Source organism: Cricetulus griseus, chromosome 3 (assembly GCF_003668045.3).
Source record: "Cricetulus griseus strain 17A/GY chromosome 3, alternate assembly CriGri-PICRH-1.0, whole genome shotgun sequence".
Lineage (NCBI taxonomy): Eukaryota > Metazoa > Chordata > Mammalia > Rodentia > Cricetidae > Cricetulus > Cricetulus griseus.
In genome coordinates, this window is record NC_048596.1 from 102,035,449 (window position 1) to 102,051,956 (window position 16,508).

A 16,508-nucleotide genomic window follows, 5' to 3' on the forward strand; every position below is an offset into this window, starting at 1 on the left:
GAGAATAAGGAGTTCAAGGCCACCCTCAGCCTCATAGCAAGTTTGAGGCCAGCCTAAATTACATGAGACCTTGTTTCAAAAAAAAAAAAAAAAAATCCACTTTCAGGAGCTAAGCATTAGTCTTTGCTATGGACAGGTTAGACATATATCAGTAGCAAGATTAGCTTGGATGGGAGAAAGTCCATACTGTAGAACCGATCCCTAGTCTCCAACCTGCCTTTGTGGCATTTTGCTTGTTCCTTACTTCATTAAGCAAGAATGCAAGGAGCTGGTCAGAAAGACTGACACCCTTAGGGTGGACCATTGAGTTAATTTAATTTTTGAGAACCCCTTGTAGAATGGATGCCCTCTGGTGGACATGCACAAGAAGCAGTATTTTCTCTCAGGTCTACTTGTCACCAGACTTACTCTTTCTTGTCTTAGTCCCACTTACATGACTTGGATGTGGTATGTCCACCACAAGCTCATGTGTTAGAACACTTGGTCCCTAAAGTACCTACTGAGCTGTTTGAGAAGTCGTGGAAGGTTTAGGAGGCCTAATTAGAGGAAATGGATCCCTGAGGAATCAGGTTGAATGGCGTTGCTCTATCCCCATCTCTGTTTCCTGACTACTATAATCAGTCCCTAACACCCTCTCTGCCACAGCCTCCAGCTGGGCTCACTGCCACAATGGACTAAATCTCTCCACTCCCCAAACCTCTCTTCCTTTAAATTGCTTTGTGTCAAGAATCTGTTTACAAGCCGGGTGTTGGTGTTGCATGCCTTTAATCCCAGCACTTGGGAGGCAGAGGCAGGTGGATCTCTGTGAGTTTGAGACCAGCCTGGTCTACAAGAGCCAGTTCCAGGACAGCCTCCAAAGCCACAGAGAAACCCTGTCTCAAAAACAAACAAAAAAGAATCTGTTTACAGTGATGGGAAAACTGACCAACCAGGAACAGACTGGGTTGGCTGTGTCTTAGGACCAGTATTACAGAAGGCTGTGCACAGTGAAAGGACAGGAGTGAGGCAGTGCTGGGAAACAGGGAATGATGGAGAAAACAAACAGGAACTGAAAATGATACGTACCCTAGGATACCAGTGTGCATCTGAAAAAAACAAACAAAAGCAGATACTTGGTGTAGTGTTTTGAAGTAGGATGAGGGCAAACTACAAAGGTCTCAACCTTTTTGTATTTTCCTTTGGATTATGGCAGTTATGTTTAACGTTGTCTTAAGTTTTCATTTTCTAACTCTGCCATTAACCAAGCAGATATGTAAAACCTTTCTTTTTTGGTTTTTTTTTTTCAAGACAGGGTTTCTCTGTGTAGCTTTGGAGCTTATCCTGGCATTCACTCTGGAGACCAGGCTGGCCTCGAACTCACTGAGTTCTGCCTGCCTCTGCCTCCCGAATGCTGGGATTAAAGGTGTGTGCCACCAACGCCCGGCTTTCTGAAGAAAATTTTTTAAGGAGAATCTGTTCCTTGTCTCCTCCAGCTTCTGGTGGCTACTTGAGTGTTCCCAGGCCTGTGACCTTTCTCCCACTACACACATCAGAACTGAGGGGACAGGGAGAGAAAAGATCTCAATTCCCTCTGTGTGTCTTTTATTTATTTTTTAAGATGTATTTTCTTTTTATTTGCATCTATGTCTGTGTGAGTGTATGCCACACGTGTCAGGGCATCCTCAGAGGACAGAAGACAGCTGAAGTTGTAGGTATTGGTGAGCCGCCCAACATGGAAACTGAACTGAGGTTTTTGCTAAGAGCAGTGTGAGCTCTAAACTGTGGAGACAACTCTCCATCCCTCTGTGTGTCTTTAATGAATATGCTCGCCATTTGATTGAGGCTCTATCTGCATAGTACAGGATGGTCTCATGGCAAGATATTTATTTCAGTTACTTCCACCATTTTTTCCAAATATGATAGCATTTACAAATTCCAGAGATTGGAATTAAAGGTGAGTAGTATATCATTTAGAGGACCACTATCCACCCTACTACACTCTCAACAGTGTTCTGAGTCCGGTTATTCTCTCTCTTGTCTTTTAAACTTTTATTGTTTTTATCTTATGTATATGGTTATTTTACATGTCTGTGCACCATGTGTGTGCCTGGGTCCACAGAGGCCACAAGAGAAAACCAGATCCTCTGGAGCTGGATTGCAGATGGTTGTTTGATGCTCTATGGGATCTGGAAATCAAGCGCAGGTCCTCTGGAAGAGCACCAAGTGCTCTTAACCAAGTGCTGAGCCGTCTCTCCAGCCCAAGGCAGATTTTATTAAAGATGATGGCAGAAAAATAAGAAGTGAAGAAAAAGTGAAGGAGAATCCTAAGATTTAGTGTAGAAGGAAAGTGAAGCTCTCAGCACCAGAGAGGAGGCCTAAAGTTGGCTGCTAAGGTAGGCTGATCTTGGGGCTTTTCATGAGGGTTTGGCCAAAGGGTGAAGCATTATTAGTTGGCCAGTTAGAAGACCCCACATTCTATGTCCTCCTGGTCCAGCCAGAGAAAGAATCATGGTGTTTGTGTGTTGTTCCACCTTGTCAGGTGTGGTTTTAACCACACCTTTTTCCGTCTCCGACTCTGGCTCTGTTAGTTGTTGGCCTTGACTGTCTTCTCTCTAGCGTTACTGACTGGCTGGGTTGCTATCTCAAACCTTGCAGCTATCTCAAATGCTGTTATTTTTACACTAAGCTCATTGTTCTCACAGCTACCAGAAAGTAGCTGTAGTTTTTCTTAGTTATCTTAATTAATCCTTGTCTATGGGATGGTCTAGTGGAGTAGTTCTCAACCTGTTCAGCAAACCTCTATCTCCAAAAATATTTACGTTACAATTCATAACAGTAGCAAAATTATAAGTATGAAGGTAGTAACAAAAATAATGTTATGGTCAGAGGTCACCACAACACAGGAACTTCATTGAAGATTGAGATACACTGCTCTAGTGTCTTTTCTATCTATCTGACAGAATTCTCTGCAGAAGAAGCAAAACTATATAAAAGGGCAGTGTTGTCTAGTAAGTTTTCCAAGACTTAGGGAGATGGGGTGTCTCACGGAAGCTAGACAACCTGCCCACCAATACTGGCTTTGCTTCTCAGAGCCTGGATGTCTCTTATAAGGTCCACTTAGCTATTACACATCCAACTGTAAGCTTCTCTGTCTCTCATTCCAGGCCTTATTGCTTTAACCCTAATGTATGTTCTGACTGTAACTTTTGTGAGTCACTTGTAATTTTCACCATGATCCCTTTTCTCTTACTACCTACAGTAAGTCAGCTACTGTATCAATAGCACCTCACTCCATCAAGAACTCCAAATATAGGAATATTTGGTATTAGAATTTGTTCCATTCCTCATTGATGCTTTGGGGTTTTTGTTATTGTTTGTTTTTAATGGTGTGTGTGTGTGTGTGTGTGTGTGTGTGTGTGTGTGTGTGTGTTTGTGTTCAAGAACCCCATGCATTTAGAGCCTGTGGAAGTCAGAACAGGATGTCAGATCCCTGAACTGAAGCTACAGGCAGCTGTGAGCCACCTAATGTATGTGCTAGAAACTGAACCTGGGTGGAAGAGCACAAACTTCTCCTAACTGCTGAGCTCTCTCTCCAGCCCTGGGTTTTATTTTTTCAATAGTTTTTCCTCCCTGGAATTCATTTTGGATATCCTTTGTTGCCATGTCTTCAAATGCACTGTTTTGGGACAAAAGAGTTGAAATGTTTCAGGGGCTGTTAATCCCATTTAGGTTTTGTTTTGTTTTGTTTTTTTTTCCTGTTTTGTTTTGCTTTTGAAGCAGGGTCTCTCTGAATAGTCCCAGCTGTCCTGGAACTCATTTTGTAGACCAGGCTGTCCTGGAACTCACAGAGATCCACCTGCCTCTGTCTCCCAAGTGTTGGGATTAAAAGCATACGCCACCACCGACCAGCTCCATTTAGTGTGTTTTAAAAGTATTTCTTATTTACTTTTTGTGAGACGAGAACTTATATTTCCCTGAACTCAGGATCCTTCTGCCTCTCTCAAAAAGGAGTGAAAGACATAGCAGCCAGTTCACTAATATGGTTTTTTGTTTGTTTGTTTTTGTTTTTTTTTAACTGTGTAATTGTAAGGACAAATCTTAGTTATCTTTCCCTGTTCTGTCTGTATTTTCGTACATTGTTTCACATATTTTGTCCAGCTTTTAATTGTTCCAACTAGAGAGGTAATTCTGGCTCTTACCATTTAAGTGAAACAAGGAAATCAGAGTCTGGAAAAATAGCTAAGTGGTCAGGATGCTAAGTGGTTGCATGCTATGCAAGAATGAGGACTCAAGTTTAAGCCTCAGCACTGACATAAAAAAACAAAACCAAAACTGGGCATGGCTGTGTGTACCTGTAACCCCAGCACTGGGCGGCAGAGACAGGTAGCTCGTGGGAGCTCACTGTCCAGCCAGTCTAGCTTAAATAGGAAGTTTCCAGTTCAGTGAGAGACCCTGTCTCCAGGCAATACAGCAGAGGATGGTAAGAGTATGGTGGTTTGAATGAGAACTGTACCCCATAGTCTCAGGCATTTGAACGTTTGATCTGCAGTTGACAGCTCTGTCCAGGCACTTGAGGTGGTGCAGCCTTGCTGGAGGAAGTGCGTCACTGTGGATAGCCTCTGACAGTTACAATCCTTCTGCCATTCCCACTTCACTCTGTTTTGTACTTATGGTTCAAAATGTGAGGTTCCAGCTTTCTGCAGTCATGCCTACTTCCCGCTGCCATTCTCTCTCTGCCATTATAGACTCCAAGTGTCTGGAACCAAAAGCCAAACTAATTTCTTTTAGAAGTTGCCTTGTCAATATGTTCTGTCACAGCAACAGAAAGGTAGCAAATACTGGGAAGCACTTGATATCTTCCCTGGACTCCGTATGAGCATACACACAGGCATGCCACCTACATCCTCACATGTATCCATTGCATGTGTCTACACACACACACACACACACACACACACACACACACACACACACACACGAAGTCCCTGGACATATTTACTATAGTTACTTTAACATTCTGGTCTTTATATTGTTTCCTCCAAGTTTCTTTATTTTGTTACTCTTGGCTTGTTTCTGATTTTCATAAATTTTCTTTAAGTAGTTTTTTTTTTTTAAAGATCAAGGTGAATAACCTAGAGCTCATTAAATAGTACAAACTGGCCTCAAACTCTCAGTTCTTCTGCCTCTATGCTTCTTCAGTGCTGGAATAACAGACACACAATGCCATACCTGACTCAAGAGTATTTTCTTAAGACTAAGGTATTAAAACAGCCGTTTGAGGGCTGGTGAGATAGCTCAGCTAGGAAAAGTGCTTCCCAAACATGCCTAAAGACCTGAGTTTGATCTCTGGAACCCACATGGTAAAAGGAGAGAACAGACTTCTGCAAGTTGTCCTCTGACCTTTGCCTATGCAATCCATAGTGTGCTGTAGGTGCACACAAATCAAATTTGAAATTAATAAAAACAGCTGACCAGAACTTTTGAATAAATATGGCAGAGATTGCTGATTGCAAAATTACATTCATTTTCTTTTTCTCTTTTTAAGAGTACAATTGTAGTTGGGCGGTGGTGGTACACACCTTTACTTCCAGAGGCAGGTGGATCTCTGTGAGTTTGAGGCCAGCCTGGTCTACAGAGTGAGTCCCAGGATAGCTAGGGCTGTTACACAGAAAAAACCCTGTCTTGGCAAACAAAGAAACAAACAAAAACAGTACAATTGTAAAGCCAGACATGGTGTTTCAAACCTGTAATTCCACCACGTGAAGGGTTGAGGCAGAAGGATTACCATGAATTTGGAGCCAGCCTGAGCTAGCGAGTTCCAGACCAGTCTGGGCTACAGAGTGGGACTCTGTCTCAAAGAAAAATGCAGTTGTGTTGGAGATGGTATTATGTACATATGGGCAAGGAAGAAAGGAAGGAAGGAAACGAAACCACTTTAGTAGCTAGAGAGATGACTATAGTTAAGAGCACTGGCTGCTGTTTTAGAGGATCTATCTATCTATTTATCTATCTATCTATCTATCTATCTATCTATCTATCTATCTATGTGTGTGTAGGTCAAAGGACAACTTACATGACACACTTCTCTTTTCTTGTGTGTGGATCCCAGGGATGAACCTTGGGTTGTCATGCTTGGCAGCAAGTGCCATCTTGCTAGCCTGTTGTTTTAACATTTTTTAAAATGATGTGTATCTGTGCGAGGGTATATGCATGAGGATGTAGTTGCCTATGGAGACCAAAAGAGGGCACAGGATCTCTTGGAGCTGGAGTTAAAAGCAGTTAAATTGTAAACCACTGCACCAGGGTACTGGGAACCAAACCCAGATCTTCTGCAAAAGCTCTTATCTACTGAGCCATCTTTTCAGCCCCATGTTCTATCTTTTAAGGTGTGTGTACGCACACACACTCACACACACACACACACACACACACACACACACACACACACACACACGTGCACACTCACGTACACGCACCCACATGGATATATGTATGCCATGGCATACCTGTGGAAGTCAGAGGATAATTCTTTCTTTTAAAGATTTTATTTATTATATATACAACATTCTGCTTGCGTGTATATCTGCACACCAGAAGAGGGCACCAGATCTTGTGACAGATGGTTGTGAGCCACCATGTGGTTGCTGGGAATTGAACTCAGGACCTCTGGAAGAGCAGCCAGAGCTCTTAACCTCTGAGCCATCTATCCAGCCCCCAGAGGATAATTCTTAAAAGTTGGTTCTGGGCACAGATGACTGAGAGGGCCTTCATCCAGTAATCATGGAACCAGACACAGAGATCCAGAGCCAAAGAGCCAGGCCGAGCTCGAGGAACCCAATCAAAAGAGAGGGAGGAGGGAACATATGAGCAAGGGAGGTCAAGATCATGATGGAGAAATCTACAGAGACAGCTGGACCAAGCTCATTGGATCTCATGAACTCCAGACCAACAGCTGTGGAGCCTCCAGGGGACCAAACTAGTCCCTTGGTATGTGGGAGACAGTAGTGAAGCTTGGACTATCTGAGGGGCTACTGGCAGTAGGACCATGAAACAAACCTAGTACATGAGCTAACTTGTTGGAGCTCATTCCCTATGGTGGGATGCCATGCTCAGCCTTAATGCATGGGAGAGGGGGTGGCTCTGCCCCAACCTATTGTGTCAGACTTTGTTGACTGCTCATGGAGCCCTTGCCCATGAGGAGGAGTAGACTGGGGGTGGGAGGGGAGTGAGGGGGAGCAGGGGAGGGGTGGGAGGGAAAACCATGGTTGGAATGTAAAATAAAATTTAAAAGAATACATAAATAAATAAAAACTGGTTCTGAACAAACAAAAAAAACTGGTTCTGTTCTTTCATTGTGGGCACTAGAGATCCAATTTAAGGCACTGGGCTTGCCCAGCTAGTGTTTATCCACTGGCTTTTATGTTTGTTTGTTTTTGACATAGGGTTTCTTTGTATAGCTCTGACTCTCCTGGAACTCCCTCTGTAGGCCAGGTTGGCCTTGGACTCAGAGATTCACCTGCCTCTGCCTCCTTGCTGGAACTACAGTCTCAGATTTAGAGCTACATGGATTTTGATGGCAAGTGATTTCACAAGTCACCAATGTTGTGCCAGGTTTTCTGAATCCCAGAGACTAAACCAAGGAGTGGACACTTCTAATCCAAAAGCAAAGGTTTTTTGTTTTGTTTTGTTTTGTTTTGTTTTTTATTGTTCAAGCTGGCCAGTTTGGATCCCACTCCATGGTGGGGGAAATAAAATGCCAACCAGCCAAAAAGAGAAGCTTTTAAAGGGGAAAATGGGGAGTCATGAGATCTCTGATCTCATGTAATGAGGTTTCCATGGTTACAGAGATTTCTTACCGCACAAAGTTATGAAGTTTCCATACAAGGTTGTCACAAGACAAAGGGTATTGAGCAAAGAAGCTACAACTGTTCAGGTGGGGTTGATTACCACATCCTGTGCTCAGGGAGATTTAAGACCCAGCAGGTCAAGAGGCCATCTAGTTCCCAGTTTTCTTAAAGACAATGGGGTGGGGGCCATTTGTTGATACAGTTGGTGATGTGCTTAAATTCCCTTTTTCTTGTGGGAACTGCTTGTGGCCTCCTGTCACGTGGCCTAGGGTCAGTGGTCCCTTGCTAAGTTAGGGTCTTTTTATTTTTTTCATCACAACCACAGCCCCTAACAAACAGTCCCCATTCCTGGGGATCACCACCAAGTGAAGACGAATATCCAGAAGCATGTGTAGGGGTCCCTATTCAGGTGGTACCTCTGAGGGGACACCTTATACCCCTGGGCTCTAATGTCCTTCTCCAGGCAGTACACAAGGTCCTCGTTCCCGGGGCCTGCCTTCCAGGGCCCAAATTTGACAACAGGTGTCTTTTTGGCCTCCAAGATATGCAATGGTTCCACACACTTTGCATCTTCCTCCTCTGTATGCACCACACACACCACCACCTTTGACAATCGCATTGCCACGGCCTCTGCCCGAGCCAGGTGCAGCAGGACCTCCAGGTTCTCTTTGTAGTTTGGCACTCCCAGCAGGAACTGCATTCGAGCCACTTGTTCACCAAAGATCTGTGGCATGTCCTCCAAAATTTTGACCAAAAGATGGATTTGGTAGAACTTAGCCTCATGGTATACCTCAGGAATGTACTCTGTGGGCACTTTCCCAGTGCGTAGGTAGTCCAAGATAGGCCCAAAGTAGGTGCCAGGACGATCAATGAAGACGCGGCCCTGTGCATCCCTGTAGTATTTCTCGGATCGGTATAATATCTGTGAAAACTTGGAACCTGGATGCTTCATCAGGGTGCCCATGGTGGTGGTGTAGAACTGACCCCCGACATTTAGCTCCACAACCTGCAGACACAAACAGTACAGTGAACTAACAATGCTTGTCCAGGAGACACAGCTACAAGTTATTAGAGGATGTGCTGTCTGCTGCTACAAAAAAAAAAAAAAAAAAAAAAAAAAGCAACAACAACAACAACAAAACTAACTCTGTGCAGTGATAAAGGTTAAGGCTGGATTTCCAACCTAAAGATTCAAGCACAAGCCAATGTGGGGACCAGTGATGGGGCCAGTCCTTCAGTTTGATTCAGGAATGACCTCATTCTCAACCTGTCTGTTGCACTGCCACTTACCATTTAAGTACTGTATTGGAATTAGGAGAGCCAAAGGCAAGCAAGATGCTGGAGGGACAGGAAAAAAAAAAAAAAAAAAAAGCACTGAGTTACCATGGCAACAAGTCCTACAGGGTCCATTTCAGCTGTTTAGAGAGGAGATGGCAAGAGAAGGACCCTGACCATACAGCTCAGGAAAATAAGCTCAGGACCTATGTCCTCCACATCCCCTAAACTTCAAGGCCCCTTGGCAAGGTTGACCAGTTAACGTTGAGGTCACCTCTATGAAGCACAGTGCTTCAAGGAGCACAGACTACCCCCTGAATAAATATGTTGGAATCCCTATTTCCCTGGAGCTCAGTGCTTAGGTCCTCTTAATGCCGTCATGCTACAAATGAAGAAAACCCAGAGAAAAGATTCACAGAAAGGGGAACAATGAAGTGCAGTTAGGATCAAATGTCCATCAGTCAGTCTAATGGAACTTACCAAACTGAAATGTGGGCTGTTCCAGCCCACCCCAACTCCTACCTCATTGCAGCCAATATTAGCTCTATGACTGGGGAAGTTCACTATCTTTCTCTACCTTTAGCTTCGGCGTCTATGAAAATAGAAGCAAAATGGACAGAGAACTCAAATCCTTCCAACTCTGAAAGTCTAATCCACCAGTCACTTCAAAAGTCCTTTCTGGCCAGGCAGTGGTGGCGCACACCTTTAATCCCGGCACTCTCGGGAGGCAGAGGCAGGCAAAATTCTGAGTTTGAGGCTCTGGTCTACAGAGTGAGTTCCAGGACAGCCAGAGCTACTCAGTTAACCTTGTCTCAAAAAAACAAAAGCAAAAACCAAAAAAAGTCCTTTCTGTGGCTAATTTACAGAAACCAGTTTCCCAGCTAGCTTGTACATCATTCAGCACCTGAAGGAACATGAGCTATTGTAACAGGGCTATACAATAAGACCATGTTTCAAACAAAACAAAATAGATAGTGTCCTACTCTAACACCCTGTGCCCCATTCTTTTGTTTATCAAGTAAAGCCTAGGCCCTGTCCACAAGAGGCTTTATCCTGTTCCTTTTTTTTTTGGTTTTGTCCCCCCCTCCCACCCCCGCAAAGTTCCCAGCCTCCGTGCAAACCTTAGCTTCCTATCTTATCCAAAGCATTGCCCAGTGTGTTCCTAGAATGATAAATTTCTTTCACTCTCTGGAGGAAGGCCCCTCTTTCTTTGTCTTTACTACCAGTCCCCTTGCCAGCTTTTGGGTGGGTGGGAAACCCTGTGGTGAGTGGCTGGGACAGACTTTGTCTCTGGGGGGAATCTGCTGGGTATCAAGTCATTGATAGCCATGGAGATGCAGGAATGGACCTGACTCATCCCTCATCCAGTTTGGGCACAAGGATCCCTACATCTTACCCTACTCAACCCAGCACTCATACATTTCCCAAGATCCCCTAAGCTAAGTGAATGAGTGACATCAACGCTCAGATTTCTTTAGGCCCCCAAGATCTCTCTCTAACTCCCAACACTGATGTCTGCTGTTGTTTTCCATTTTAGCTGAACCAGAAGCCTAGGGTAATTATGGCTTCTCCTCCATTTCAGTCTTACACACACACATATTCACCACCAAGTCCTGGCAGTTCTGTCTGTTTGGTAAGTTCCATGGTGGCTTACCCCTTGCTAGAGCCTACCCCCAGATCCATTCCACACATTGAAACCAGAGTTCTTTTTTTCTGAAGCAAACCTGAGTCTCCTGCACTGAACACTTGAATGGCTTGAGGTTACCAAGGCTCTTTGCAGCAGGCCTACTGCTTGGCCTCAAGCAAACAAAGAACAAAATCACCTACTGCACCCCTCCTTCTGTTTATGGCAGGATGGGGTCCCTGGCCTCCAGGACTTCAGTCTCTTACAGCTTACCTTTCTATCACTGAGTCTATCCTTTCTTCCTAACTTCCTTCCTTCTTTCTTTCTTTCTTTCTTTCTTTCTTTCTTTCTTTCTTTTCTTTTTGGTTTTTTAAGACAGGATTTCTGTATAGTCCTGGCTGTTCTGGAACTTGCTCTATAGACCATGCTGGCCTTGAACTCAGAGATCCATGTGCTTCCCAAGTGCTGGGATTAGAGGCATGCATCACCATGGTTCCCCAGAAGCCTTCCAGAATGGTGGTTTCATGATTCCAGAGTGACATGTAGCAGTAGAACTACAGTAGTTGCTCCCTTGGGATCCCGTTTGTTCATCCTCCATTAGACTGTGAGGTTTGAAAGGGGAACACTAGTCCTAGCCCATACACGTCACCAGCACTGACTAGAAGGGCAGAGCACACCAGACACACTCAGTGAATACCTGTTATACTGCATGCCCTGTCCCCGATCCACAGCACAACCTGGTACTCTGATAAATACAGATCTTGCCCTACCTGGCATCACACTCAGTGCTGGCTCCATGCATGAACTTTGTCCTGGAACGCATGTAAACCCTTTTTGAGCAGGCAAGATAGAACACCCTGAGTGCTGAACACCTTAACACTAGGCAGGTAGCTCCAAAAGCAACCCATGATGACATACTCATGATCCTATTGGAAAGAGCCACTTTCCCTGCTGCTGGGTCTGCTCTCTCTCTCCTTGCTGTATCCTGATGAGAATGAGAATTTATTCTCTTACAGTGTACCCAGATCCGCTGTTGTTAGCTGCTAAGTGGTTCAGGCACCTTTAAGGGTTAACTTCTACACTAAAGGGGGACGTGTCATTTACTTAACACACCCTCTAAGTTGTTTTTTCTTTTATTTCAACTGAAACTCTGGAGAAATTAATCGAGTTTTCTGATATATTCTTTCAGGCAACTGTTATAACACAGAGTGAGCATGTCAGAAAAGAATTCATGTTGGCCGTCTTTTTTTTAATTTAATTTTAATTATTTTTACAGTCTCCAGAAACCCAAGCAGGATTGTAGATATGTGCTGTGGAATTCAGTTAAAGAATGATCATTAGTATTTGTTGTTCCTGTTTTGTTGGCAGTGCTAGGGATTGAGTCCTGGTCCTTCCTGAGTGCTAGCAAGCTGTCTTCACCACCGAACCTCATCCTGGGCCTAAGTAGCCTCTTTAAGGTTTTGAGTATATGATCTATGAACTAAAACGGAGTATGTGCTTTCCTGTCTGGACATGTAGACTGCTTCAAGAAAATGCCCACCCTTCTTGGGGTCTAGCACTGCTTGCTGTGAGAACAGCTCCAGTCTTAGTCTCATTAACTTCAGTTAATTTTTCTCCCTTCATCTCCTCCTGGCATTGCACACAGCAAACCCGGCTTGCGCTCCCACAGTCCTCTCACCCAATCCAAGAGAGAAAGCAAGCAAGCAGGGTACTTTTTGGTTCAGAGAGAGTGTGAGGGAGCTGGCAAGGCTACTCGTATCATGTGGCAGAGCACAGGGACTGACTGAAGTACCCTCCCCACCTCCACCCCCAACCCCCACCCCGGAATACACCAAGCCAGAGGTTTTCAGAGGGGACGCAAGCAGAAACGAAAACAAAGTTAAGTGGGAGAGCCAGGAAAGAAAAAAAGCAAATGAGAGACTGCACAGAGCTTGGTGGGGCTGGAGGCAGGAACGCAGTTATTGGAGTTTACTGACAAGTGCAAAAGGATGCTCCCTGCGGGTGGGGATGGGGTACTACAGGAACCGGGTGGTCGAACGAAAATGGAACAGAACTAGGAAAGCCTACGGAGGGGGTTGGCTTTCAGGGCGCTGCACAGGGGTGTACTTACGACGTCCGGATCAGGGCAGAGGATCTGGGACTCTTGGCTGGGCTCTTTGAGTTGGTTTGCGGGCTGGCCGGGCTCCTTGGGTTGGTGTGCCGACAGGCTCATCCTGGTAGGAAAGGACAGCTCGCACTGACTACACAGCACTGCCTAGGGTAGATAACTTATGGGCCGGAAACACAGTCCTGCCACGTCGATAATTTCCCAGTGGGAGAGGCTCGTGACTCCCCGCCCCCGAGGAACTCTATGACTGGACCTCCCCCTTGCCTCTTTTTGTAAAACACTTATGCATATTTAGCTGGGTTAAAAGCGCTCTGAGATGTTGAGCATGGACCCCATTGGTTCTTTGGGAATTCATCAACTTCAGGTAACCTATAACTTCTCAGGGAAGGGGTACTGGGAGACAGATCCTGGGGCTCTCAGAGGTCTGACTGTCAGACCAGAGACTATAAAATAGTAAATTAGAAGAAAAACAGCTGCCACTCAAAGGCAAGCGCTGTGGAACTTGCCTGTTCAATTCCTTAGTTCTGAGTGAGAAAAGTCTCTAAAAAATATTTACACTCCAGGAGCCCAGTATGGTCATCAACAGCAACAACAACCAGAAACTTAATTCAAACGAAACTGATTAGATAGTGCAATTACACACTTGGCAAAGAAAATAAAACCCGAGAGAATGGGGCATAGCTCAGTGGTAGCACACTTGCTTAGCACGTACAATGTCGGTATTTGAACCCCAGAAAAACACCCATGCACACATCCCACAAGGAAAGAGATAAGAAAGAGTGAAAGAAGGAGAAAAATGAAACCCTCTCTGAGTGCAAGTATAATCAAACCACGTTTCAAAAAATGTACACAGATAACAAGGGGGTCCCTCAAACAAGGTTCAAAACCACAAAACATAAAAGGAAACAAAGTATCATAAAGAAAAGTCAACAGAAACAAGTACCAGCCCCAGAGACACTGAGATTGTCTGGCATACAGTGTGAGCATATTTAATGTCATTAAATAAGTAAATAAAAGAGGGCATCTAAGATATGTACTGCAGGTGTGGCTAAGTGGTAGTGTCCTTGCCTAGCATGCACCAGGCCCTGAGTCCTAGTCACACATCTACAAAACCCTAACCAAACAGAAACCTTAATATGAGTAAAGAAAAGGGAGCTATAATATTTTTAAAGACTGGGGAGATTTTTTTGAGTCTAATAGAACCCCCAAAATAAAAAACTGAAGTAGCTGAAATAAATCATGACTGCAGTTTAAAAGGAATTAAACAAACAACAGTTGAAGGGGCAATGGTGTGTATTGTGACAGCTAGCCAGACGGGGTCCCTGTCATGGTTGGATGAACAATAAAACATTGCTTTTGCAGTTTGCTGGGTCAGTCTTCCTGGTGGACTCTGGGGATCTTTTCGACTTGGAGACAACAGGTCTTGATGGAGGAAGATGTTTACTTGAGAGAGACCTGAATAGATTTTTCATTAGAAGGTTGTAGAAGTGAAGGAGAGAAAGAGGGGGCAAACAAGCACACATTGCAGTCTTCCCCCCGCCAGGCTGTCCTGGAACTCACTATGCAAACCAGGCAGGCCTCAAACTGACGAAGATTCACCTGTCTCTGCCTTCTGAGTGCTGGGATCAAAGGTGTGCACCACATGCCCAGCTTGAATATTGTCTCTTATGTAACACCTACAAATATCTAGAAATATTCTATCGGCAAGGAAACTGAAGCTTGAAGAAATTAAATGAAGATCACATAGATTTTCAGAGCCAAGTTTGAACTCTGTGACTGGTAGTGTTGTCAGCTAGGTAGACTTTAGGATGACATTGGAATTGGGCCTCTGGGCTTGTCAGTGGATGAGTATTTTGATTACATTAAAGCAAGATGATCCACCCACTATGGGTGACACCATTCCCTAGGCAATGGATCTTCCACTGTGTTAGACTGAGAAATCATCTGATCACTAACCCAGATGTGCTCCTGTCATTGTTACTTCCTCACTATTATGGACCATAACCAGAACTGTGTGCCAAATAAACCCTTCCTTTTCAACTTCCCTTTGCCAGAGAATTTTATCAAAGCAATAGAAAAGTTACTAAGACAATGGCTTTTCTCTCCCAATAGACTCTCTCTTGACCATGTAGAATTAATTGCTTTGTATCAGAGGGTATTGGCCCATTTTCTGTCACTCTAGCCAAATTCTGAAGCTAGGTATTTTTGTTTGTTTTTCAAGACAGGGTTTCTCTGTAGCTTTTGGAGGCTGTCCTGGAATTTGCTCTGTAGACCAGCTGGCCTCACAGAGATCCACCTGCCTCTGCCTCCCGAGTACTGGGATTAAAGGTGTGCTCCACCATACCGGCTCTAGGCTAGGTGCTTTATAAAGAAAAGAGATTCATTCAGCTCAGTTTTTGATCAGAAGTCCCTATTGATTCAGTCTCTGGTGAGGACTCTCCTGACTGGGTCACATTATGGTGCATGGCATATTTCATACCAAAACCAAGGGAGAGACGATCAGGTGTCAATAACAACCTCCTGCATGGAGGTCCTACCTTTGAAAGGTTCAGCCATCTGTTAACTTTACCACACTGAATACAAAGTTCCCAACACATGAAACAGCATGTATCCAAACCACAGCCCCAGGCAAAGAGTGTGCCTCAGACACCATCACTCCACAAGTGTCCAAGCCATGCAGAGGGGCCCTGGAGTCATATTTCCTTGATTTATGCTCCACAAAGCACTTTGCTTTAAGCAGTTTGACTCCCAGAGGGATTAATGGCATAGACTGGGATGACTCCACAGGGAGGCAGAGTTCTCAAGGGCCTTCAAGCCAGAGAGCAGAGGGCTCAACACTGAGTAACACAGCATTTTAGCTCCATTTCCTGTCTTCTCTAGGCCAGCTGTACTAAATCAGTCTGCACTCCTTGCCTTTGTTTGTGCTGTCCCTTCTACTTTGATGCCCTTTCCTCTAGTCTGCCTAGAAAACTCAGACTGAGCTTTGAAGATGAATTTAGTTATACTGCCCCCCTTTTGTATTTATTGTTGTGCCCAAGTCACAAAGATCCCCCAAAGAGACCAGGGAGACAGACCACCAATGCAAATGCACAAGGTTTATTGATTGTTTTATCCTACCGAGGGAGGGACCCAGTCTAGCAAGCTGACTCAGCAACCTACAGAAGGGGAGAAGTTCCCTGTCTACTGCTAGGTTTTAAACACAAAAGTTACAGGATTACATCAGTAGGTACAGGTTGGTTTCTGATTGGTTGACATTTGGGAACAATCAGGAGAATTTCTCAAAGTCATATTTTGGCATGAAATACCTGTGTACCAATTACTCTCATTGGTCAGTGTTGAGAGGGAACATTCTGTGGTCTCTATAGCTTTGTCTTGTTACTTGCAGATGGCCTGTTGTTCACAGATACCAATAGTTTTCAGAACTGTATCCTGAAGACTATAGGGAGGTTTTGGTCTCCCTTGGAGTTTCTTTTGTGGCCAAACAGTTCCCAGGAACCAAGTACCTAGGAGGGTAGTGGGGAGAGGGGAGCCTCTGGAGTTTGTTTGTTTTCAGTTTTGGCCCTAGGCTCCATGGGAGGCCAGAGGATTGGGAGTTTCCTTGTGTCAGAGGCCTACATGTCTTTTCTGTAGCCTGTTATGGCTGCTAAAGCAGGGGCTGAATGAGGATCTGGTCCCT

General features: G+C 44.5%; 1 protein-coding gene across 1 annotated transcript; it reads right to left on the reverse strand.

Moving 5' to 3' along the window:
- Nucleotides 1–7,272: 7,272 nt before the first annotated feature.
- On the reverse strand, nucleotides 7,273–13,028 carry Kctd14 (potassium channel tetramerization domain containing 14). Its single transcript, XM_027407683.2, has 2 exons — nucleotides 12,836–13,028; nucleotides 7,273–8,832 (listed from the first exon to the last, which is right to left on the reverse strand). The coding sequence occupies exons 1-2, from the start codon at nucleotides 12,935–12,937 to the stop codon at nucleotides 8,182–8,184; spliced, it is 753 nt and encodes a 250-aa protein (XP_027263484.1). The 5' UTR covers nucleotides 12,938–13,028; the 3' UTR covers nucleotides 7,273–8,181.
- Nucleotides 13,029–16,508: the final 3,480 nt, after the last annotated feature.